Source organism: Serpula lacrymans (genome assembly GCF_000218685.1).
Source record: "Serpula lacrymans var. lacrymans S7.9 unplaced genomic scaffold SERLAscaffold_1, whole genome shotgun sequence".
Classification (NCBI taxonomy): domain Eukaryota; kingdom Fungi; phylum Basidiomycota; class Agaricomycetes; order Boletales; family Serpulaceae; genus Serpula; species Serpula lacrymans.
This window is the reverse complement of record NW_006763290.1, coordinates 4,179,556-4,205,188: the sequence shown is the minus strand read 5'-3', so window position 1 is coordinate 4,205,188 and position 25,633 is coordinate 4,179,556. Positions and strand designations below refer to the sequence as shown.

Genomic DNA, 25,633 nt, shown 5'->3' with positions numbered 1-25,633 from the left:
GTCTGCACAATCCGCATTTTGACTTCATTCAAATTACATAATCTGCACTTTGGACTCGTTGGGTTTGCACCAAGCACAGCAGACAGTCTTATGCAGGGATAATGCACATATGCAGTAGTTTGGACACGTCAATCCACACTTCCACACAGTCCACACCCATGGGAAATTCAATCCACAAGTTGGACTCCCTCAATCTGCACTTCAGTCAGCACTTTCATACAGTCTGCAGAGTTTGTGTTTGTAGACACATAGACTCTGCATTTGCGGACACATAGGGTCCGTACTTGGACTTCAGACCCATAGGACGAGGAGCTAACTCAGCACTCCATGTACGTGCAAGCCTCCACATGGACTCCAGAGCATTATGACTGTCCACAACTTGACTACCACTTTTCTTTTATGGATTATAGGAGTTGTCCCTCACGGTATGGGACTATCTGGATGCAGGAAATGGCTCGCTGTTTCTTACATTTTCATATGGACACTTTCTAATGTTTATCCTTTGTTTCACCCATTGGTTCTCATATGATTTACACTATTTTTGCTATTTCCTTTTTGGTATTACTATAAAACTGTACTTCCAAAAGGAAGGAATACAATCTTTTGATCACCCATATACTCAGAAGTGCGGACTCTGCGAACTCATTTGCGGACCTGTGGACCTACGGACTCATCTGTGGACTCAGTTGATCCTTGTCTTCAGCACTTTCTTCTGAATCCACCGGGTTGATCCCTGTGGGTTGAATGACACATAGGTGTTTGGACGTCAGGACTATACTCAGTTCTCTCTCAGACGCCTTTAGCATCTTACACCGGGTTAACAAGTAGACAAGCCAGGACTGGTAAAAGTGACACAGAAAGGCCATGAAGGGTTTGAAGTTGAAAAAGTGGTAGATGCATACTTGAAGAGGGGAAAATTATAATTCCTAGTCCACTGGAAGGACTATGGAGATGAGGACAGAACTTGGGAACCACAAGTTCATCTGGGTCATTCTTGAGACAGTGTGCATGATTTCTATAAATTAAAACCCTCAGCTCCTAGAAAGTTTCATAGAATGGACTTAAATCTTTTCTCCTCTTTATTTCAAATAATGCCTGAAAATCTTACCACAACACTTGGTATTTGGTCCCACCTGGAAGTCAAGCCATAGGAGGGGGGTAACGTTACAACAGTATTTTTGGCATATATTTTCACTTTTATTTTCCTTCTATTTTTCTTTTATTTGGACTTTTACTTTAGGAAGTTATGTGACTAATCACATGATACATCATATAGCTGGTCATGTGCTATGACATCGTATAGAATACAATGGAACACCACAGAATATTTACCTTTATTTATATTAACTATACAATACCACATGTATTTAGGTATATATACCCTTGCAATATGCAATAAATGGAGGCTCCTCAGCGAGTCCTCTTGTTGTTTACCCACAATATACTTGGTCCTATCATAAGGGGTATTCACTCCCACTCACTTCACTCTTGCTTGTCTGAGTTGTGCGCCAGAGTATACAAACTCTTGGTTGTAACAAAAAGTGGTCAACCAGAGAAAAAAGAATAGTGTATGGGAAATGAAGAAATAAAGGAAAGGATGTGAGCATGTTATAAACAGAATATGCCAACAGGTCCTCTATTACCTACAAGGACCTATGAGGCACACACTTTTGTGATGTCTGCTCAGCATTCACTGCATATAATGGTGGGGGTGCAATTGGCATTATAGGTGTCTGTGGGTGCCCATATGCCTGCATGCCTTGTTGAACCACTGGATATGTACCTGGATGGCCATACTGCATAGCAAAGGGATGATTAGAGTATCTGATTGCTGATGTGGGATAGCCAACATAACCAGGGGGAGCCCGAGGTAGTTGATACCCCGTAACAGATGGTGCATGTTTTGTGGGTTGTTAATATAGTTGAAGTTGGCTGGTTGAGAGGCTATTGCAGTGACTTTTTTTTGCCCTACCACTGCTTGTAATTGGATATTCACTGTTACAATAACACAAATTTTCGGACCTTTCCTTTAATTTTCATTCTCCGCTTTAACCTTTTACTATAGTTCACACTCCATGCCATGCGGCACTTTCCTTTTCATTCTAACTCCAGTTTCTTGCGCAACACTGCCTTTATTCTTCTTTTAGACACAAAGTCTCTCACACAGTGGAGCTGGTCACGCGGGCTGCATCCTCTGACATCATCAGCCACTGCTTTTATCAACTGTACAGTACATAGGTACAAACACTCTGTATTAGTATAAATACCCCAATAGATCAAGGAGACTCCTCAGCGAGTCCTCCTGTTGTATACCAACAAACTCTCCGCAGCTTAAGGGGTAACCACTCCCCATTCACTATCTTTATAGTGTGTTCTTGTGTGCGCCAGAGTAACTAACTCTTGGTTGTTACATTCACCTCCATAGTTTATCGGCAATATGGAATTCACATCAAACAATTTTTTGTCCATTTACAATGTGTTTTCTCGCTATATAAGTACTAGTCTTGGACTTTGACTTCACAAGCTCTCATGCTTTCAGCCACAGCGTACTTTAGTCTTTTTAAAAAAATTTAGTCTTATATTCAAGCTCAGTTTAAGGTCAGTCAATTTCCTACATATGTGACCTTCAAAATTTCCGACCTATCAATATGAATTTTGACTTCCAGCCGCGCAGGCTCTTAATAAGTTAGTAAGTCATCTTACAGCTAAATTCATATTGATAAGCCACCACGTGAGAGCACACGTACAGGAAGACGAAATGGAGTGCGAATAGTTTTAAGTGCCGGCCACCTGCATGTGACTCTGTCAGAGTCTAACCACATCAGTTTAGCCTTTTTTTTAAGATTTAGTCTAATATTCCAACTCAATTCAACTCAGTAGAAAGTCAGTCAAACTCCTATGCGTGTGATTTTTCAAAATATCGGTCTATCGATATGAATTTAGCTGTAAGTTGTACCAGGAAACTATGCAGTTTACCTATGTATCACAATCTAACAATCTACAATTTAGATGAAGAAGAAGAAAATAGTCCCTTTATAAACAGCTAATCAAGTCCTTGTAAGTAAGATAAGTAAAAACATCCTTGATAAACAGCAAAAGACATTACGTTGCAAATACACAAACTAATATCTACCGCTAGAACTACCAGACGAACTCCAGCCATATGGCTTTGCCGAGCTTGAAGAAGCGTAAATATTGGATTCAGAGCTGGGTTTATTCCAGTAAGTGGAACTTGAACTGTGGTCCCACGCAGTCGCGGTCGGTGTAGCATACGTATTCCAACCATCACTGTTGCCAGTTGCCATTCCCCAGTAAAGTTCGCACTGATGAGCGTAACATATCAGTAACAATCATCAAGGAATAAAACACTACCTACCTTCCAGAGGCACGAGGAAAGAGCAGTTTCATACACAGTCTGAGTTTTTGTCGCAGTGTCTGTCAGTGTAGCGGTGGCTGTTGTCATGTAAGTGGTCGTCTGAAGGTAAGTTTTATCCTCTGTAATAGTAGATGTCTTCGTGTTCTCTACAGTTTGATTCTTAAAATGCAACTTTAGGCACAGCGCATGGGCCTGAACATATTGAATCCACATACGCTATCCACAGTTTGGGTTTCGACCCAAGTTGATAAATAGGTCGTAGGCTTAACGAGTGTGCTTGTCTTAGTCATTGTCACCATATCCGTTAGGGTATCTGTTTGTGTGGCAGTCGAGATGTAGGTCATCTTATCCGTTACAGTAGCCGTGTGTGTCTCAAAGACAGTTGATGTCTACAAGCAAACACGAATTATTTTCTTTCATATTCATTAGCGCGCATGTGGACTTACCTCGTCGACAACTGCGGTGCTGACCCAAACGCTAGTGTATGTTGTTGGCACCACCATCGTGCTCACTTCTGTCAACGTGATGAAGTCAGTGGCTGTCTGCCTGAGGGTTTCCGTTGCTGTGTCGGTCTGAGTGGCAGTATCAGTGACAGTCCAGAGTTTTGTTGATGTGTCGGTTGCAGTCAAGGTGTATTCCTGGGTCTTAGTTTGGTCGATTATTTCAGTAGATGTCCAAATGCGAGTCGTTGGCACTAGTTCAGTCGATGTCAAAACTTCTGTCTTAGTGGCTGTTTCGAAATCAGTTCGAGTATTTGTTTTAGTCTCGGTCCAATAGACAGTGGTAGGTACAGTTTCTGTCTGAGACTAGAGGATCAGCAAAGAGTTGAAGAACGAAGCAATGAATGAGCATACTGATGTCGTTGTCGCAGTAACCGTCCAGTACTCGGTCTTCGTCGAGGTCTCCGTCACCGTAGAGGTTTCCGTATAGCATGAACTGTAATAATCGTAGCTTTGAACCAGATTAACAGATTAAAAGGCAAGCCCATTTTGAATATAGGCTGAAGAACTACCTGTGATTGATGATGATTGTCTCATAACATCCTTCGGTGGACCACTAGAATAAGAGATATATTGAGAGGAATGATAAGTCAGCGTTGCGCTCACCCATGATTCAGATTGACAAGTCCCGTCAGAACTTTTGGTATAACCGTAACCACAGTTCATGCTACTGTAGCCACCCGAGACGAAAGAAGAATACGGCATCGTGGACCAAGTACCAGCCGAAGACACGGTGGGGGGCGAAGTGTACTGCGACGAAGCTGCCCACGAAGCCGGAGTGGCAGCTGCAGACTGAGCATATGCTGAACCTGAACTTGAATAGGAACCAGCAGGGGATGCACTTGGGGAGCTGTACATGCTAGAAATGTACGCAGATACACTGGCAGCAGGTACCATTGAAGCTCCATTGGGCTGTTGGGCAATGGTCGCACCAACAAGCGAAATGATAAAAATTGGGAATTTCATATTCAAAGAGAATATTAGTGGATGGAAATAAAATCGTGCTTGGAGTCCTTGAAGGGCTGTCTAGCAGCAGGTTGATAGGCTCCACTAACGCAAGCGCTGTAAGCAAAAGAAAATTATAAATTGCCAAAAAGTAACGATCCCCTGCTGACCGGAGTAGAGGACGAAGTGGAGGAGAAAAGAGACGAAAAGAACGAAAAGAAACAAAAAACCGAAGGAGGGAATGAGGAACTAATTGCTTTGGTACTCTTAAGCACTAGAGCCATTATTATACTTACCTTCTCTCTCTCGTCACTACGGATATCAAGGAGGCCGAAAACTCCCACGTCGTGGTCTCCTTAGTGATTGAAGGGAGTGGAGATGTGTATTGGAAATGGACACGACATGATTAATCAATACACATGTTCCATCATTTCACAGTTCAAAAAAAATAGAACATTACGGTTGGTAGTCATCAACGAAAGAGATGCCCATCTATCAAGCTAACTTTGATCATGAAGACGAGGAGCGAATCAACGGTAAAGATACTGTGGCCGCACGGCGCCCAAATTCTCCATGAACATCTAATAAAATCTTGAGAGCATTCCGTGCACGTATCCTGGACATATCATCTTGCGTGGATGCCGTAAGTACAGTTTCCACCCCCTGTGATTTTTCTTGCCACGGATACTACAAAAATATACATCAGAAAAGCAAACAGCGCAACAGAAAACGTTACCCACGGGAAAGAACTGCGGCAGCAAGGGGAAGTTTGCCCCATCATCACTAAGTATAGCAAAACGTTGATTGTAGGTTAAGTTGCATACCTTATGTAAATACTCATAGGCCAACAAAGTGAATCCGAACTGAGGACTGCTTCTAACAACTCGAGCCGGTCCACCCTTAAATAGAGCCTGGAAACCTTCCTCCCGGTCTATGCAGAAGATGAAAACCAATTCGATTGCGTAATAGCCCTTTAAAATACCCACATATTTTGATGAATGCATCAGTTAGCCCCTTGTAGTTAGTTTGACCTTGACGTGCTTCCACCTGAAGGCGAGTTTTTACAACATCTAGTAGCATTTGATGAGCGCAAAAAGGAACAAGGGATATGGCTAATGGTTTTACCTGCTGGTGTCGTAAAGTACGCCGCGGGCATACCACTGCAAAGGGATAAATCTCACGATAATTTTGTCATATAATTGACTCGACTCACGCGATAGCAGCTGAACCAAGAGTTTCCAGGAACGACAGCTGCTTTCCATTGTAACCTTCACGGAAAACGTCTTTCTTCAAATGTGCATACGCAGGGAAATAGATAGCGGAGAATGGAATGTCGCGGAGTAAGCATGCACTTGCTCCTCTATACAAACCAAATATACCCAATTGGCGCACAATATGTATAGCCCCTTTCGGTACAGCTCCCTCTAATTTAGCTGCCTCTCCTTGAATTTGGAGACGAATTTTGCTAAAAGAAGTTCAGCGTGATTGTGAAGTAGGAATAATTGGCACCATACACAATTTCCAAAGGGTTAGTAAACACCTGGGCAAAATTTTCAATACTAACGTGCAGTCAGAAAAGGCTTACAGACCACTTGGCAACCACCAGCAGCGCCGCCGGCAAACAGTTCCCATGCTAGCTTGATACGACCAGTTTCGGGATCCGTAGTGCGACCACGAATGAGATCGTTCACAGTAAGTTTAATAGCTTTTTCAGGCGCGACACCCTGATTATCTAAGGTCAACTAATTTGCGCAAGGACGAAAATGTACTGAAAGGCACCGTACAATAAGCTGAGGACCCAAACCACGATAAAAACCAAGGAACCCTTCGTTACGGAATATCTTCTTGGCACAATCAATACTGTTCTTGTACAACATCTGACCGACAACGGTACTACGTTGATTTTGCATGCTGCAAAGCAAAAATGAGCGTATATGTTCCGGACCAAGAATGAAATGCTTACCGAGTCTTGTATAACGTTAACTTTGGATCAATATAATCGCGATAAAACAAAGACAGGGTAACATACCTTAACTATGTACGACGCAATTGAAGGTTAGAATGAAATAACCTTTAAACTGCATATCGCTTACCCATGTCAATTGGGTAGACTATAGTGGCACCTAATGCCCCGGCTGCACCTAATAAAAATGGTGAGTGCATAACACATACTCTCTAGAACACACGTCTGTAACGTACCTCCTTGAACAAAATTATATGCGGAATGCAGGAGACCTTCGACAAACGAGTCTCCCTTGCTTGTAGGCTTCACGGCTTGTTCTTCGTGAGGAGCTCTCCATCGCGGATGCAGCAATTGCGCAAATTCCACCAATGCCAGCCGTTTCCCACCACTTCCCCTTCCGGCAAAGTGGAAAATTATGGAAGCTTCCATCGGGGTGAATAGAGAATACCGAGCATTTGCGGCGGAGTGATTTAGGAAATCGGACTGGTCAATTCGTCCATCTTTGGATTTTGCAGTGGCCTCCCGAAGAATACTAATAGGCCCATAAGAGAGAGAAAAAATGAACTATGACGATAAGATTGACGTACCGTTCAACCATGTCCATCTCTACAATATAAGACACAATGGGTGTGAGATTTCCCAAATTGAGTAATTTACTCACCTCGGACAACGTTATGGAATGCAACGACTTCAGAATATGATATCTTGCCTCCTGGTGACAACGTACATAACGTCGGCAACCGCTCTATCACCGCGTCCGAGAGTTTGTGACCTGCGATGTCCTTTATCCATTTATTAAGTGTCATCGTACACCACAGTAAAGGAAGCACACACCAGTACGATCTGCTTAAACTGGTCAGGTCGAATAAAACCATCCTGATCCGAGTCGAGGTATTTGAAGGCTTGACGAAGACGTTCTCCTTGCAAACCCTTCATCAACTGCGTAAACTCATTATCTAACGACAAGTTAAAAATAATTGCGAACAAGCTTTAGAACATGTATACATACACCCTAAGACGTGTGTGCCATTCTTTTTTCCTAGATATAGTTTAACCCAGTCGCTAAACAAATAAATAAAAAAGACAGTAAGTGACATTCGACGGGTTCCGTGTAAAAGACTTGCCAATCAAAATCGAAAGGAATGACATCGGGCCCAACGTTGGCCGTGAACACATGTATGAATTCATCATAAGTTATAGTACCAGAGCTGTCGCTGTACTCGAAAATAGAAATCAGTGAAAAGCTCGTAATCGGATAGAAATACTCACGCATCGAAGTACTGAAAAGCGATCCAATAGTCTGCGTCGGGACGCTTCAGCAGAGTCTCGAAGACGGTGAAGTCATCCCAAGATACCAAGCCCCGCCTTGAGGTATCGGCAACACGGAAAAGGATAGTAAATTGGGCACGAGCGACTTTTGTGAGGTCACTCTTCGGAGCTATAGCATCGACAAAGCTTTCTGGGTCAAGGAACCTACACCATGTATGTTTTTGTTCAGAACATGCACTATCACGACGAACGTTAATATGATTGTCCTCACTTTTCGCCATTAACCACTACTTTTGCATTTCCCTCAAAGACACGCTTCCAGCGCTTTAATTCGCTTTCTGGAGTAGCCACTACACTCCGGACGCTCTTGAGGGCCGAGTTAGTTATTGAAGACGACCCAGAGCCCGCGTTAGTGTCACAGTGGATGGTCGGAAGGATGCGCGATAACAGTGACTCGGACATATTTTCTAGTGTCCACAAGAACTCTAGGAATTATTGTCTAGCGGTATTATGGGTATCTCTAGGAGAGAAAACAAGGGAAAGACCACAAGTATACTTGTTGCAGTCCCGCCAGGGAATACTGTAACGTTCGGTCACGGTGGGCTAAGCAACAGGTGCGGGGATAAGAACCGAGTACTACTGTACACGTTACATAAGCTGGTCTAATGGATGGCCAAAAAACGTTCCCACACCAAATAGTACGTACATGATCCCCGAATCTCACAGGGGGGAAATATCAATTTTTCCTTGAAAAAAATGCTGATAAAATTGTATCTAAAGACAAAGTAAACACACCTTTTTCCCCCAGATAAAACGGTAATATGATCCAAAACTATTACTTGAATTTCTCCCTTTTATCTTAGGATGTAGTGGCAAAAAACATCGGACCTTGAATTATCATTTTTCTCACATTAAAATGTTATATGTATTAGATCATTTCATTAATATTGCTCAAAAGTTTTGTTGAAACTTTTTCACAGTCAAGTTGGTGACTAAATGACAATTCAATTCATGATTTATCTCAGCATAACAATGTAGATCTTCTCCTTCTTTCTTTACAATTTTCTCTACCCCAAATTTTAAATTTTTCTTCAAAGAAAATGAAAATGTAAGCATACAAAACAGGTTAAATGTAGAACTGATTATTTTATGATGTTGTACTGTGAAGGATATACATTTTACTAGGCCAAAACCCTTTGAATTTTATTAACCCAAGGATCTAGCAATCATTGGACTAACATTCAAAAATTACTTCATTTTTTCTTTTTTTTATACACATTTTGTTTCAAGTTTTCTTTTCAGTTCAACAGCCTTCTAATTTGTGTAGATATGTGATTCACATATATAATATTCTTTTCATCATTTAACATTTTTCTCACCAGAATAAATGATACTATAAACAGCTTCTTTCCCAAAATAAATTCTAGAAAAGTTCAATTTCAACAGTACACTCTACTTTCAACTCATCATTGATAGTTGATTCTAGACAATCACTAGTTTACACAGTCAAGTCAACAATCAACAATCTGTTACGATAACACAATTTCCGGACATCTCCTTTCCTTTTTATTCTCCGCTTTAACTTTATACTTTAAGTGCCACGCGGCATTTCCCTTTCTCGCGCCGCGTTGCCTTTCTTTTACTTTTAGACTTAACTCTCTCACGCAGTGGAGCTGGCCATACGGGCTAGACCCTATGACATCATCAGCCACTGCCTTCATCAACTGTATAGTACACATGTACAAACAAACCTGTAGTAGTATATATACCCCAATAGATCCAGGAGACTCCTCAGCGAGTCCTCCTGTTGTATACCAACTAACTCACTGCAGCCCAAGGGGTACCCACTCCCCATCTTCCACTACCTTTGTAGTGTGTTCCTGTGTGCGCCAGAGTAACTAACTCTTGGTTGTTACACAATCAGTGTTGATAGTCAGCAGTATTACAATTTATTCACAATTTAATCCATATTATTCTGGCCAGTATCATTCTAAATATATACCCCATATTCTTCACAATGTGTATCACATTTTATCAAAATTTACTTATCATAATATGACCTTAGGCACTGTTTGAACTGCAATGTGAATGTCATTTTATCTGTTTTCATTCCTTGATGAGTTCATGCAAGCCTCCTGATACAACCTTAGGGAATGAATGACAAGTATAAAAAGCTGAGGTACCTGTTTCTCACAAATAGCTTAGTTTAGTTTTTGCTGAACTACAACATTGACCTGTGTCCTGGCCCTCACACAGCACCCTCATGGTGTATCTTTCATTTTATCCTTGGTGAAGGTGAGGTGGTACAAAGCACCATTGAAATGTGAACACTCTTATATGCTAACATGGAAATAAGTGATTACTTTTATTTCTCCTTTGAGCATGAAGCTGTATAGAGCATTTTTGACTAAACTGAGACAGCATAGGTATGATTTTGAGTATAAACCGAATGTGATTAGTGCAAAGGTCATTCCACATGTTAAGGACCCAGAGCCAGGATTTATTCCTTGTACTTTCTATATAGTTTGATTGTGGACAACACCCACCAAGCTGACCACTTTATCAAAAAAAAAGATATTGGTCCCCAAAGTTGTGTGAAAGTAAATTTTATAAAAAATACAAAAAGGTATAAGATCCTCACCTCAAACTTTGTGGGTAAAGCTCTGAGGTGAAGAGTCCTTGCTACGAGGGTTTATAAAACCAAACAGAAGTATAATTAAGGAGAGGATATTGCCCATCAAAGCATATAGGCCAACCAACCACTATATCTTCCTAGTATGATGCTCTGCACCATACTTTCCCCTTGGACATTGTTTGTTGTCATTGACTCACAATTTCTAACACTCCCCCTAAAGCACTATGCAGGCCCAAGGCAGCCACAAAATGTTTACCTTTGCAAAAGGCAAGGACTTGGTAGGCACATCGGCTGTCATCTTTTTGAAGGCATGTCAAATGAAACAATACCGAATATCAATATGCTTGGTTTGTGCATGGTATTGACCGTCCTTTGAGAGGGATATTCATCAGGAAAACATGATTTTACTACCATTAGATATAGTTTGATATGATCAGGTAATAGACCAAATATAGCATTTGTGGCAAATAGTGCACTATAGATTGATATAGATGCCACTACTGTTACATATAAAGTATCTTTATTGCAATTAAAGCCAATCAGATCAGTTCAAAGTTGTTGATTATAAAATGATAGACTTCGAGTTACTGTGCTACAACAAATAAATTCTATACTACCATATTGTTTGGTATGCAAATTTACTAGCCCAATTATTAATCAAAAATGATCCACAAAAATCCAGTACATTATCTGTCCTCCAAGTAGATGGCGAAATAATCCCAGGTCCAGTAAGAGGAACCAGATAACAACTTTGATGTATGGTCCCCAGTAGAATAATAGCGCCAGGTACAACACCATATGGCTGAGGGACTGGCTTGGTAACAACATACATGTTATGAAATTGCCCAGGATTTCTAGATATTTTGTACCACTCCACATAAGCCAAAGGGCCTTTGGTCCATGAATGAGATACAATGTTGTAAGGATGAAGAATATCTGGGAGTGAGAATATGACCCTCAATCTCCCAACCTTGATCCCTATAGTGACATAGCAAGCAAAGAAGCAGTGGAGGGACAATACAGTTTGACATACCTTGTAGGCCCATTGCCTCAGCTTCATTAGTATGTGTTACAATAACAGTGTCAAATCTGCCCTCCTCTCCTCTTTTTCCAGGCTTTGCCTTTATACCATCCATACTTTGGATGCTATCTATATCATTACCTAGACTATCTAACACAAATTTGAATAAGTGCGAAATATTAAGTTGATCAAATGGAAGCTGAGCCAAGGCTACTTGATTTCTAGGGATTGTGTTCCCGCTGCTGTCATATCTGTACCGGAAGACAGAACTCTGGCACCTCTGAAGGACTTGTTCTCCGAGTCTGAAACTCCCGAACCATTAGTCTCGAACCCAGGCGTTTTGGGAAGCAGTCAAACTCAGACGCATTCCCAAAATGTCTGGTGACTTCCGTCTCAGGACAAGTGCATCGAGTCACACTGTCACACTTTTTGCTCTTTTTGGGTTGAAGTTTTAGATTCTCGTCATCATGCTTATTAGGACACCAAATAAAATATGATGCGTGACTCTAAGTTGTAGTATGAGCAACAGAGACAATTTTCAGTGAACAACAAGTCAATGCCAGCCTCGTCATATCCTTCATCACATGCTGAGGCTATAAAACACTCCTACAAGCTCCTCACTGAAGCCCGAAGGGCAAAAACCAACTACTCCTCCCAGGAAACTCGTGCAAAGCTGATTCAGTCTGTCGGAGCACAATGCAATGGCCGGACACCTTATGAATGGCAGCTGGATGCCTCTGAGGCATTTACACTGGGATAGACTGTATAATAATAGCGGGTACTGGCGCCGGTAAGACACTTGCCTTTGCTATGCCTTTGTTACTTCACAAAGAGCGTATACTTGTCATCATCTCGCCTTTGAAAAGTCTGGAGGAAGAACAGGTAAGCTTTTTGTAACATATCTCAGTCACTTACCTTTGCTTCATATCAATCCAGGCTGCATAGTTCTATCAGTGGGGAATACAGTCTGCAGATGTCAATGAAGACACATATGACGAGCACTTACACAAGGAGCTCAACGAGCAAAAATATAATACCATCTTCGCTTCCCCAGAAATAGTTATAAAAAATCCTTGTTTAAAAGGCTTGTTATGCTCACCTGCATTCCAGCGACACATGCTTGGCTATATCATTGACGAGGCCCACTGCATCTCACAGTGGGGAGGGGATTTCCGCCCTGCATATTCCCAGGTTGACCAATTGCGATCCTTTCTACCACTCAATATCCCTGTATATGCAACTTTGGCCACAATGACTCCTAATGTTCTTGCCGATGTTCGGTCAAAGCTACATATTGACTCAGCAAAATCTTTTCATTTAAACTTGGGGAATGACCGACTGAATATCACTCATGAAGTTCGTTATATCCCCAACTCCAAAGACTATTCACCTTTAAATTTTCTGGTGAGTAACGCCAAAAGACTGGAAGATATACCACGGACCTTGGTATTTGTAAATACTGTAAAAGAATTGCAGGCTGCACACCGGCATCTCAGGAAACTCTTACCTGAGAGTTTACAGGCTCAAGTCAACTTCTTGAATTCACGATGTTCTGTGCGCACCAAGAAGACTGCCTTACAAAGATTTCGTGAAGCGACAACCAGATTGTTGGTTGTAACAGAGATTGGTGGGATGGTAAGGTGAAAAAAGCATTAGTTGAACAACCGCTTAAAATGTTTGTGTAGGGTTTGGACATACCTGATGTTGAATTGGTAATCCAGTTTGGAGTGCCCAAATCCCTCACCAATTGGATGCAGAGAGCTGGTCAGGCAGCAGGGCTCCATTCAATGCAAGGTCGAGCCATTTTGCTTGTCAAGGCCTCAGTGCTCCGTAAGGTAGGTGTTAGTGTGGTGGTCAAAGAAGAACCTTTGTCAGATGGAGAGTGTGTAGTTGAAGGAGAGAAAAAAACCGACCTGGAGCTTGAAACACCAGAAGAAGACCTACAGTTCAAGAAATAAATTGAGGCATCCTTGCGTGAATGGATCGGAACAAAAGGTTGTCGAAGGCTTGTTGCTAATAGGCATTTTGACAACCCACCAGGACAATCAGGTAAGGCAAGCTATGTATCACTAACACCTATTTACGCCCATTAGCTCCCACAGGTCCTTGCTGCAATAACTGCGAGAAGATGCACTCAGATACACCCCCATCCTCATCTCCCAACAGTCCCATCAGTATACATACAGAACTGTCTAATGACACGCCCAGCACAGCTATCAATGAAACAGGCAAAAGACCCATGCACACCATAACTCAAGAACCTGTGTGACAAATATTACAGCACTTGAGCCGTGCCAAGGCTGCACTCCAGCATTGGTGTGCTCAAGTCCGGTGCTGTGACTTCTTATACTGTTCATTCACAGGTGTTGTCCTTATCCCTGACCCCACATTGACGTCCCTTGCTTCAAACCGCCGGTGGAAAACACTTGAAGAGATTCGTGAGGGCCTGCCTGCACCTTGGGCACTTGTGGATCAATATGGGGAGGAAGCTTTGAAGGTGTTGGCTGATGTAGATCATCAGGACAAGGAGCTGCGGGAAGCAGCCAAGATAGAGAAGCAAGAGTTGAAGAGGCAGGCCACAGAAGCTGCAAAGTTGAAGAGGCAGGAGGAGGTCAGGACGGAGGAGGATGCAAGAGTCATCAAGACGAAGAGCAAGGATGATACAAGGGCTATCCAAAAAAAGCCTCGCACAAGTCAGAAGGAAAATGTACCCCTTCCAGGGTTTTCTCAGTAAGTTGTTGATTCTTCGAGTGTAAAGGTTGTGCATAGCCTCATGTATCTGTTAGAGTTCAGGCCAAGCTTGACCCTCTTGTCCCACAGACACCCTCACCGCAAACCGGCCCTTGTTTATACACCAACTGGCCTGTAGATAGACTGCCAGTGTACATTGCCGATCCATCCCCCTTCATGCCAAGTGACTATAACTACACTGTTCCATACACCGCACACTCCCCATTCACTCCCATTTTCCTTTGTAAGTCACATGTGAGGAGGCCTTAGGTGTAATACTGAAGTCCTTAGCATAATGTTGTGTAGTCATAGTCGCACATAATATATATTTCATTTTTCTGCCTACACAGTGAAAATAACCAGCCTACCAAGTCTCCTCCATAGATTGCTTGTAATCACGGTTGTCCCACCAGTTCGACATTGTTTTGAGGGTGACAATGTTGAGTGCACTATTAGTAACGACATCTGGAATGATATCTGCTTTGGTTTTAGCTGTATGACCCTCTACTTCAATGTCAACCTGTGAGCTTGTGTAGGCATCATGCAGACGCTCAAGATCCTTCCCTTTGCTAGGATCTGTAAGGGAGATGCCTCGTCGGAGGGGTTGGATTTGTGTCTCCAAGTGTTTTCGGACAGCTCGAAGTGTTGGCAGTGCAGGTGCTCGATCTTTCATGAGATCCCAAGTAGCATGAACACCATGCACAGCAAATGTCACCTGCAAAAACTGTGTAATTGAAACACCTGCATAGAATAGAAATACTGACCTTACTTTCTTTGATGTTGTGCTCCTGGCCTTTGTCTATAGCGAAGAATTGGTGTGGCAGGCCAGTGGTGTTCATTAGCCAGAATCTGTCTTGTATAAACTGCCTGTGTGCCTGTCAGTGCGCTGTCAATTCTGTTATAGTTAAGCAACTTACTTGACTTGGGGGGGCCATTCATGATGGATACATTGAAGAAGTTTGAGTATTTCAATTGTATACTTTGAGTTACCCCCTTCTGCGAAGTGAAAGAGTAGGTGAGGTAGTGATTGTTCCATAACTCCAACATCTCCATTCTTGATGGCATCATGGAGGTCCAAATACCTCAACACGTCATGGTTCCACATCACAGATTGGCGGAATACCTGATCTTGCTTCTCAGCTGGCTGTAGTTTGATATTGTCGAGCACATCTGTTGATGTCAACTTTTGAATGATTGATTCAGCTATTTGTTGTGAGCCTTGGCAACATGAGTGATAGTGTCACGTAAGCTTTGATGAAACGGACCCTTGGTCTGTACATAGTTCAGTCCTTTGCGTTCCAGCAATGTGAATGCATGCATTAATCCACGACCAGCTGTAGCCCCAAGGTATTGCTTATGGAGTGAATTGGCGAAGGCCATTTGTAAGTGGAACCAGCCAAACACTGGGATGATCCAATCCATTCGGTCAAAAGCATTATGATCCTGGGCACAAAACTTGTATAGGCCACAGAGGCGCTCAATAGTGAGCTGGTCACCCACCCATGGAATGACACGCTCCATGCCAGTTTGGCGTTGTTCTTCATCAGAATGCAGCCCAAGCTGCTTAAACCATTCTGTCAATAGTTTATCGTTCCCTTCATAACTTGCTTCTTCGATATGGACTGTCCCAAGCATGTACTGTTGTGTAACATATGCTTGGCCAGAATGAAGTTGTTGAATTGGCAGAGGAGGGGTGAACACCAGATCATCTTGGTGTGAATAGGTTGCAAAGTTGAATTCAGGACATTCAATCAAATACCGTAAAACACGGAATGTGTCTCGAACATGTCTTGAAGGTGCCGCTTCACATTCCAATGCAAATATTTCAGATGTACTTAGGGGAGTTAAACGACCAGCTGCACGGTATTCCTGTAGTGTACAATTACACAGAGGAGCAATAGGTGGAGCATCTGGTTGGAAATATACAGTTGCTGCAGTCCCAGAGTCAAAGTGGCTTTGGTTGTCGATACGCTGTGAATATACACGAAATGGGATGTTGAGGTTGTCGTGGGATATGACAAATGGGTGGGATTTGACAAGGTGTTGAACCTTGTCCATTTGGTTGGAAGAATGGCAGAAATGCCCTGAGAGCGAAGGAAGGTAGTGAGAAGCTTTGGCCACCTATTATGATGATGTGAGCAGGAAAACATTAGCTGAAAAATGATTGAGATGATCACCTGGGCCGAATGAGAAAAGAAAAACATATAGAGACTGTAAAAGCACTCACAAGATATGTATTTTGCCCAGAGTTTCATTTCTCTTGTGTAGGGGTTCTTGTTAGTTGCTGAAGGAGCTCCCACAGCTTGGGTGTGCCTCCAAAGCCAGGACTCTGGAGTTTGAGGACCAAGTCGTCAATTAACAGGCTGGTAAAACCCTCTTCACTGACATCTTCGGGCAGGCACTTTGCTAACTCCTGTATGCTATTTAATTCTCTTTCAATAGCTTCCCTAACACATGGGAAGGCAAACACCTTGAGTACATCCTTTCCCCCAGTTGCACGTGCATTGTGAGTGCCCTTGGTCTGGGGTGGTTTATGCCAGCGGGCCAGTATCACTGGAAGCTCATCACTTACCATGAGAGCTGTCCTTTCATAGCGGATCTTGGGGTCCGTGATGCAGTTGTAGTTGCCCCAGCTGAGATAATCTAAGAATAAGGGAAGGTTGAGCCCAAGCATGTTCATGTATTCCAGCACCAAGCGAACTTTGGAAGCAGGAGTGCCAGTGAGTTGTGTCTTGAGTTGAGATGTGTATTGTAGCTGGACAGGGCGTATATTTAAGTTCTCTGGGTCACTACTGGGCTCTGTATCAGTGGATGATAATGAATTATGTGTATTATTAACCGCTAAGGGGGCAAATGGATTGTTATCGTCCTCGAAAGCCTCACTGCTATTGCAATTAGACAGGCTCTCACGTTCAGTGGGATCGATCATGGTTTGAAAGATAAGATAAGATTTTGATTTGTAAGCTACTGCTCGGTTCTTGTAACAATATTGCCAAACGCAGCCAACAGGTGTGACTCGATGCACTCGTCACCTATCAAAAGTCACCAGACGCTAGGACATTCCCTCCTAGCTCTGGTCACGAGACTACCAAACCATCAGTATACTCCGCATTATGTTCCTTGTGGGCTGCCAGTCAGCATAACTCTACGCTCCATTTCCACATGTGGTTGTCCACTCCGATACTCCTGCACCAAACCTCTAGTCCGCCATACATCCTCCTCGCACGTTCTAGTATTCCTTGTGGAATCTGTAGTTAGACCTTATGATACACTCCTTGCACATACATTTTCCTCTCGCTAGATAATTGTCCGCATGGAACTCCATACCTACATTACAAGTTCCTCCTTACAAGCTCCTGCTTCCCCAACAGTAAATAAGTTGTAACTCCTGTACCCCGATCCTGCAGTTTGAATATCAACTAGATTCCCTCGCCTTCTTACCAGTCCTTTTCTAAGTTCTTTTCCGATTCTTCTCCGAAGAATCTCTACTCTGCTCCTTTTCATCCTCTACTTCTCCTCCATCCACTTCTAACAAGCTAGGGACCAAGGTCCGTGAAAGGGCCTAGCACACAAGCTAAGCCGATTCCCCATCTTTCCCCCCATACTCTGTTACTCTGCCCCTGTACTCCGCAGCTCTGTTACTCCAAAGAGGCCACGGTTCTGATAGCTGCCCATGAATTTGTTAAGGAAAGTATGTAGGTGATATGTGAAAAATGGACATTAATGACTTGTTTGAATGTTTTTCAGTGTCTGGCCAGGGGAATGTGGGCATTTAGCCAGGAAAATTGATAGGGGTTTGGTTGAAAATGATGAACTGGCCTCTATACTTCCTTCCAGCTCTGCTTGTTTCTCTTCTTCTCTCTTGTAGTTGTTCAGGTAGCTTTCAAATATAGCTACTTTCTCCTGCTTACTAAGCTACTGAGTCATCTGAGAAATTTCATCCTGAAAGTTTAATGCCCTCCCAGAAAGGATGACGGACACGCCCAGACACATTTTAACCTTTGCATCTCTCCTAGAAATTGTTGATAGAAGTTGCACAAGCTTTGGCTGTTAATATAACCTCAGTGGTCTTTTTCTGGGTCCTCTATCTCCCTGGACGTCTTTTTCTCATTGTATCTTCAGAGGCATTGCATTTAGGACAGGTCCCTTATTTTGCACAGGTAATGAGGCATTGTTCTGGATAATCAGCTATGTAGCAGGCTAGAATGGGATGTATCCTCCTAACCCTTCCATCTCCCCCTGTGACTTTCATTCCACACTTGCCAGGCTCTATCAGAGGCTCCAAGAATATGCCTATTAAGTCATGAAAGAGTTGTTGAATATGTGCTGACTTTTGCTTTTTGGATAGATCATCTCCTACATGTTTGCTGACAGAAAAATAGGCAATGAGAATACAGGCATGTTTGGAAGGTTTACGGCGCATAAATCTGGGCAAATTTCCCAGAGTTAGATACACCAGATAAGCAGACTTGTTGCCAGAGAACTGGGTGAGTTATGTCTTATCTGTGGCTATGATAACAGGGGCTACACAGGCACCTTCAGGTAAGAAATTCTAGGTGAGAATATTATTATCAAATATCTGAAATGACATATTTGGATTCATGCCACCTGCCTGTACTGTGTTCCACCAATCTCCGGTCCACATCTCATTGTAAAACTTGTGCAATTTTAAAGCATTGGTGAAGATGCGCTTGGGCCTATAAACAATGTCCTTGGCATAAGCTGGATTTCCTAGCAAGGACTTGATAGCTTCAATAGAATCACAATGATAAACAATATGCTTATGCTCGGGACTATTCCTGAACCACAATTCTCTAGTCTTCCAAGTAACTAATAAAACTAAGTGAAACTCAGCCGCTGCCCAAGAGGCTATAAAAACGACTGTATTATTTACCTAAGTGAAACTACAATAGATGTTAGTTTAAGGTGATCTCTAATAAATGTAATGTAACATACCTCAGCCGCTGCCCAAGAGGCTATAGAAATGACTGAGGTATTCCTATACTAAACCCCCTACTACTTATAGTCGGAGGTGCTACTCGCTACAGTACAATGACTCCTAGGAGAACAATGGCTGCTTTGGCAGAGACCGGGTTTATCCAGTTTTGTCACTCCCACTCGAGTGCAACCGTAGTCCCATAGCTTTAGAGAATTTCCAGTGTTTTTCATGAGTGAGGGGTTTAGTGAGAATGTCTGCAACCATATCTCCTGTAGGAACATATCTGATTACTGCCTCTCCCTTTGATACTAAGTCATCTCGGATAAAATGATATTTCTGTTGAATGTGTTTTGTGCGAGCACGGAACTGTGGATCTCGTGTAAGAATGATAGCTGCTTGATTGTCACAGTGCAATGTTGTAGGTCCATTTTGAGCATGTCCAATTTCTTCAAAAAATGTCCGAAGCCATGCAAGGTGTTGTCCAGCATTGCTCAATCCAATATACTCTGACTCCGTGGAGGATAAAGCTACCATGCTTTGTCTTTTGCTTGTCCAGGAAATTGCTCCTTGGATGGTGATAAAGACAAACCCTGATGTTGATCGAGACGTGTCTGGGTCTCCAGACCAATCTGCATCTGAATATCCATAGAAATCCATGTCCATGGAGACATCTGTGCCATCATATCGTAGTTCCATGTCCCATGTTGCTTTCAGATATCGGAGGACACATTTTGCAGCTTCCCAGTGATGGCTCCTTGGAGCTGAGCTATGCCTGCTTAGTATTCCAACAACGTAGGCAATGTCTGGGCGGGTTCCAAGCATGGCATACATGAGGGAGCCTACAATTGAGAGGTATGACACTTGACGCCCTTCAATATGCATCTTGTGTTGCACAATATCTTCCCCTGGAGCATTTGCAAGGAGTTTTAATCCATGGGCCATTGGTGTCCATACTGGTTTGCAGTTCTTCATTCCAGTACGCTCCAGGACTGTGTCAATGAATTGGCGTTGCAATAGGGATATTGTTTTGTTTGAATGATCACGTTGGATTTCTATTCCGAGGATGTATTTTGCTTCTCCAAGGTCCTGCATTTTGAATATGGATTCGAGTTTGGCTTTTGTGATATCCATGAATTTCCGGGATGAAGCTCCTAGGAGGAGGTCATCTATATAGACAACAACAAAGCATATTTGTTTGTTGTCCCGGAATACATAGAGACATGTTTCTGCATTTAGTCTTGTGAAACCGAGCTCCTGGAGCTTGCGATCAAAAGTTTTGTTCCATGTACGACCAGCTTGTTTTAACCCGTAGATGGATTTCTTAAATCTCCAGCAGTATCCAGGTTGGATAGGAACACCCCTTGGAGGAAGCATGTACAGTTCTTCTTCAGGTTCTCCATTGAGATAAGCTGTGGATACGTCCATTTGATCAAGTTCTAGGTCGTACTTTGCTGCCAGGGCTAGAATAATTCGGATTGACTCTGAGTTTGCAACCGGAGCAAAAACCTCCTGGTAATCAATCCCCTCCCTTTGAGTAAAACCTCGTGCAACAATCCGGAGTTTGTATCTCTCAATGTTTCCATTTTGATCAAACTTGATCTGGAACATAGGTTTTGATGTGATGGGTTTTACTCCCTTTGGAAGTGGAACAGTGTCATATACTGCATTAGTATTGAGACTCAGGAGTTCCTCCTCCAAGGCAGACTTCCATAATTCTCCATCCGGACGTGATAAGGCTTCCTTTAGTGTCCTTGGAAGGTCTGTGTTAGATGGACCGGTACTTGCTATTCCAGCAAAGAATGTCTCCTCTGTATCAGATGTTTCTTCATGAACCTCAGGAGTGTTAGGTTTCTCCATGGAGTTATCATGCTGCTCTTTTCGAGACTGTTCCTCATCTAGAGTCCTTTGATAATCTCGGTTTTTGTCTGCAGGACGGGTCTGGCGACTGCTTCTGCGTACTCCTAGGACTTTAGCAGGCATGACTGCTCTTTTAGGAACTTGTGCAGGTACTCCAGGGAGTAGCAGCATTTGTGTATTTGTTGCCCCACTCACTCCTGAAGGTGTTGAATCACTCCTTGGAGGTGTTGTATGCCTTCCAGAAGCTGATCCAATGGACAGGCTGTCTAGCTGTATTCGGACTTTTTCCACATCAGCTGGCTGTATGTTGTGGGGCTGAAGTTTTCTTCTCCCAAATGAGTCCGGAAGAATATTTGGACATCTTCTTTCCATTGCTTGTATTGTTCCAGAGCTTCACTTTTATGTTTAGGAAATATATCCATGGAAATTTGGAGAAATCATCTACAATGATAATCCAGTACCAAAAACCCTCCCTGGAAGTTGGTTTGATTGGTCCTTCAACATCTGTGTGCACAATTTGTATGGGGTGCTTGGCTCGGTTTCCTCCAGTGGACTTGAAAGGTAATTTCTTCATCTTTCCTAAAGCACAAGGTTCACAAAACTCCAGGGTTCCGGTAAGGGTGTCTATGTCCTGGAGCTGTCTTTTTGTAACCATTCGTTGCAAGCGGTCCATTCCAATGTGTCCCATTCTCCTGTGCAATAAATTTACATCTACTGCTGCAAAAGCTGAATCCAGGTTGATTTCGGGTTTTGCTTGGATGTGATAAAGTCCTCGCTTGTGTAACGCAGTGAGGATAAGTTCCTCCTTTTTCCGAACTTCACAAGCATTTGACCCTGCTGGAAAAAGTGTTGATAACCCCGTTTTGGACAATTTGTGGACAGAGACGAGTGCTAACGTGAAGTTTGGCACAAGTAAGACATTTGACAGTGCAATGTTGTAGTCCTTTTTGCCAACAGTTGCTTGTAGGATTACTGTTCCAATGCCAATAGCATTTACAGAGGATTCATCCCCAAAACTGATCGTCCTCGGAGGATGCAGAACATGGTATGTTCCTGGCTCAAACCAGGAGCGGTGAGGGACCATGTGGGATGTTGCTCCGGAGTCAATAATAATTGTTGTTTTGGTCTTATCGGGTTCCGACACAAGGTAAGCTTGAATGTGTTTAGCAAGGGGCTTGGAAATATGTACATGATCCAATGCAATATGACTCTGTTCCTCCTCGGAGTCAGATCTGGATGATTGCTCTGCTGTATTTGCCTTTTCCTTCTCTTTTCCTTTATTCTTGTGTCTTTCCTTTCCCTTCTTCCTTTGACCTTTTTCAGCTGACTGAAGTGTTCGACACTCCGAGGTGTTGTGTGATTTGGCTTTGTGGAAGTTACACCATTTCTCCTCGGATTTGAGTGCTGATTCGGAACCTCCAGGGGCCTTCCCTGACTGTCGTGCAACTTCTGCAGTGATCCAGATCTCAACTGCATCAAAGGTAAATCTATTTTCTTCAATCGTGTTGATTACTGATGACTGAAATATTTGCCATTCAGGAGTGCATGGGAGAGATTGGAGAATAGCGAAAGCCATGCATCCGGATATTCCTGATTCTTGTCAAACTGATCAAAAATCTTCTGTGTTTGTGCATTGCAATATTTCATCAATTCAGCCCTATCAGGATGACGCCAGAGGGCTTGAAGCTGTGATCCAATGGGTATGGTATGGAAGGTCTGTCTTGCTACCTTTTTTGTCCCTCTGCTCAGCCTTAACTTGTCTTGATCATATCTTAGTTCGTGGAAGATTGGACATTCGTCAAGATTAGTATATACCCCCGTGTAGGCAAGACATGTGCCTATGCACATGTCATGAACGACAGATTGGACACCACTTAGTTTGGATACAGCTTGTTCCACTTGGTAGTATAATAGGATCTTGTGTGCGTGTTCTGGATGTAGTTCACAATATGCTTGATGTGTGCTATTGTAGCAATCTTCAGACAAATTTCTCCCTTTCAGGTAGAATAGTATGGAAAACTTGAGGAAGGGGTCATCATTGAGGCTAAGATTGTCTTGAAGTGGGTTGCAGAGGCTATAGAGGTAGTTGGGGTCAAGTCCTGCACGCTGTCTTCAAAAGAAGCATTCTCCATGGCTCGTAGAAACGCTGTCATATTTTTGAGGTCTTCTAGCCAAGCATGACATTCAATTTCTTCAAGGTCATACTCACTGGGAAATTCTTGGTCATGCAGATTGTTATCTTCAGACCCAGAGTCATTGTTTCTTGGCTGATTCTGAGGTGCTGGTGTAATTGAGTTTGAATCTTGATTTTTGGTGTTTATATCCTGGTGAAGATGATGCTGGTCTTGCATGGATGACTCAGGTTTTTTTCAGTCCAACTGTCAGGATAGAGTAGCGGTGGTAAATTGAATATTGTTAGCATGTGATATAGAGATTCTGAAAATGCAAAACCTGCCTCATATGGCTATTTCCTTGAACTAGTGAAGGCCCTGCTTGGTTTTTTTGATGACTAGAGGGTGCTTGAGCTTGTGATGTTTGAAAGGCGCTTGCACTGAGATCAAAAATCACTTTTTGATGCCTCTGGTAGGCGCCCTTGTGTACCCATTTTCCTGCACCACAATTATGCTTGCAGGTACAGTACCGGTTGACTCTTCTTTCAATTGTCTTCAAGCTGCCTAGGAGAGGTTTATCCTGACAAAACCGGATAAACCTGGTATCTGCCAAAGCAGCCATTGTTCTCCATGGAGCATAGCCACCACTCCATGGAGTAACCATTGTTCTCCTAGGAGTTATTATACTGTAGCGAGTAGCACCTCCGACTATAAGTAGTAGGGGGTTTAGTATAGGAATACCTCAGTTGTTTCTATAGCCTCTTGGGCAGCGGCTGAGGTATGTTACATTACATTTATTAGAGATCACCTTAAACTAACATCTATTGTAGTTTCACTTAGTTTTATTAGGTTATGAGCCCTGGTGCGCAAAAGCTACGCAGGAAATAATTCTTATTTGAAATGGCAACCTCAGAACCATGACCACAGCACGCGATACATCCGCATGTCCAGTTCTCACTGGACCCAACAATTTTCAGATATGGAAACTCCGGATCATCTCAAAGCTACGTCGGGAAAAAGTTCTCCGGGTTGTTACTGGAGAGGAGCTTAAGCCCTCACCAGGAAAACCTACCTCCTTGGAGGATCCTGAAATCACCTGGATACTTAAGGATGAGAAGGCACATGAAGTCATCCAGGACCACATCTCTGATGCCCTCCTAATGAGGACTGGAGACCTCACCAGCTCCAAGGAGTTATTTGATAAACTTGTCCCGCTCCATCAAATGTCCAACATTGCCTTGGCCTTCTATTCATTCCAGCAACTCACCAAATTGTCCTGGGATGGGACATCACCTATCCAGGACCACATTGCAAAAATCCGGACAATTAATTCACACCTCTCTGGAATGAAACTAGGAGTTGATAACAAACTCATGGCTTTCACTCTTCTCCAATCTCTCTCATGCACTCCTGAATGGCAAATATTTCAGTCATCAGTAATCAACACGATTGAAGAAAATAGATTTACCTTTGATGCAGTTGAGATCTGGATCACTGCAGAAGTTGCACGACAGTCAGGGAAGGCCCCTGGAGGTTCCGAATCAGCACTCAAATCCGAGGAGAAATGGTGTAACTTCCACAAAGCCAAATCACACAACACCTCGGAGTGTCGAACACTTCAGTCAGCTGAAAAAGGTCAAAGGAAGAAGGGAAAGGAAAGACACAAGAATAAAGGAAAAGAGAAGGAAAAGGCAAATACAGCAGAGCAATCATCCAGATCTGACTCCGAGGAGGAACAGAGTCATATTGCATTGGATCATGTACATATTTCCAAGCCCCTTGCTAAACACATTCAAGCTTACCTTGTGTCGGAACCCGATAAGACCAAAACAACAATTATTATTGACTCCGGAGCAACATCCCACATGGTCCCTCACCGCTCCTGGTTTGAGCCAGGAACATACCATGTTCTGCATCCTCCGAGGACGATCAGTTTTGGGGATGAATCCTCTGTAAATGCTATTGGCATTGGAACAGTAATCCTACAAGCAACTGTTGGCAAAAAGGACTACAACATTGCACTGTCAAATGTCTTACTTGTGCCAAACTTCACGTTAGCACTCGTCTCTGTCCACAAATTGTCCAAAACGGGGTTATCAACACTTTTTCCAGCAGGGTCAAATGCTTGTGAAGTTCGGAAAAAGGAGGAACTTATCCTCACTGCGTTACACAAGCGAGGACTTTATCACATCCAAGCAAAACCCGAAATCAACCTGGATTCAGCTTTTGCAGCAGTAGATGTAAATTTATTGCACAGGAGAATGGGACACATTGGAATGGACCGCTT

General features: G+C 42.9%; 5 protein-coding genes across 5 annotated transcripts; 1 reads left to right on the top strand and 4 right to left on the bottom strand.

Moving 5' to 3' along the window:
- Positions 1 to 2,965: 2,965 nt before the first annotated feature.
- On the bottom strand, positions 2,966 to 3,525 carry SERLADRAFT_376057 (uncharacterized protein; the record flags this gene model as incomplete). Its single annotated transcript, XM_007312644.1, has 3 exons — positions 2,966 to 3,054; positions 3,107 to 3,323; positions 3,377 to 3,525. 2 exons carry the CDS (start codon positions 3,461 to 3,463, stop codon positions 3,123 to 3,125), a joined length of 288 nt encoding a protein of 95 aa, XP_007312706.1.
- Positions 3,526 to 4,117: 592 nt separating this feature from the next.
- Positions 4,118 to 4,760, bottom strand: SERLADRAFT_376055 (uncharacterized protein; the record flags this gene model as incomplete). Its single annotated transcript, XM_007312643.1, has 4 exons — positions 4,118 to 4,176; positions 4,231 to 4,327; positions 4,389 to 4,432; positions 4,483 to 4,760. A coding segment is annotated over one exon (191 nt), but the record flags the coding sequence as incomplete, so codon positions are not given.
- Positions 4,761 to 5,331: 571 nt separating this feature from the next.
- SERLADRAFT_364601 (uncharacterized protein) lies at positions 5,332 to 8,515 on the bottom strand (the record flags this gene model as incomplete). The annotated part of the gene is made up of 17 exons (XM_007312642.1): positions 5,332 to 5,508; positions 5,646 to 5,752; positions 5,808 to 5,891; positions 5,947 to 5,981; positions 6,035 to 6,286; positions 6,336 to 6,361; positions 6,411 to 6,545; positions 6,606 to 6,732; positions 6,911 to 6,962; positions 7,021 to 7,316; positions 7,372 to 7,390; positions 7,446 to 7,566; positions 7,619 to 7,740; positions 7,794 to 7,846; positions 7,909 to 7,998; positions 8,054 to 8,257; positions 8,325 to 8,515. The coding sequence occupies 17 exons, from the start codon at positions 8,513 to 8,515 to the stop codon at positions 5,332 to 5,334; spliced, it is 2,091 nt and encodes a 696-aa protein (XP_007312704.1).
- Positions 8,516 to 12,249: 3,734 nt separating this feature from the next.
- Positions 12,250 to 14,578, top strand: SERLADRAFT_412410 (uncharacterized protein; the record flags this gene model as incomplete). Its single annotated transcript, XM_007312641.1, has 8 exons — positions 12,250 to 12,591; positions 12,655 to 12,768; positions 12,820 to 13,113; positions 13,186 to 13,344; positions 13,395 to 13,591; positions 13,730 to 13,758; positions 14,073 to 14,439; positions 14,530 to 14,578. The coding sequence occupies 8 exons, from the start codon at positions 12,520 to 12,522 to the stop codon at positions 14,576 to 14,578; spliced, it is 1,281 nt and encodes a 426-aa protein (XP_007312703.1).
- A 225-nt stretch (positions 14,579 to 14,803) lies between these two features.
- Positions 14,804 to 17,372, bottom strand: SERLADRAFT_412409 (uncharacterized protein; the record flags this gene model as incomplete). Its single annotated transcript, XM_007312640.1, has 5 exons — positions 14,804 to 15,154; positions 15,204 to 15,306; positions 15,357 to 15,657; positions 15,705 to 16,560; positions 17,012 to 17,372. 5 exons carry the CDS (start codon positions 17,366 to 17,368, stop codon positions 14,804 to 14,806), a joined length of 1,968 nt encoding a protein of 655 aa, XP_007312702.1.
- Between the last annotated feature and the right edge of the window lie 8,261 nt (positions 17,373 to 25,633).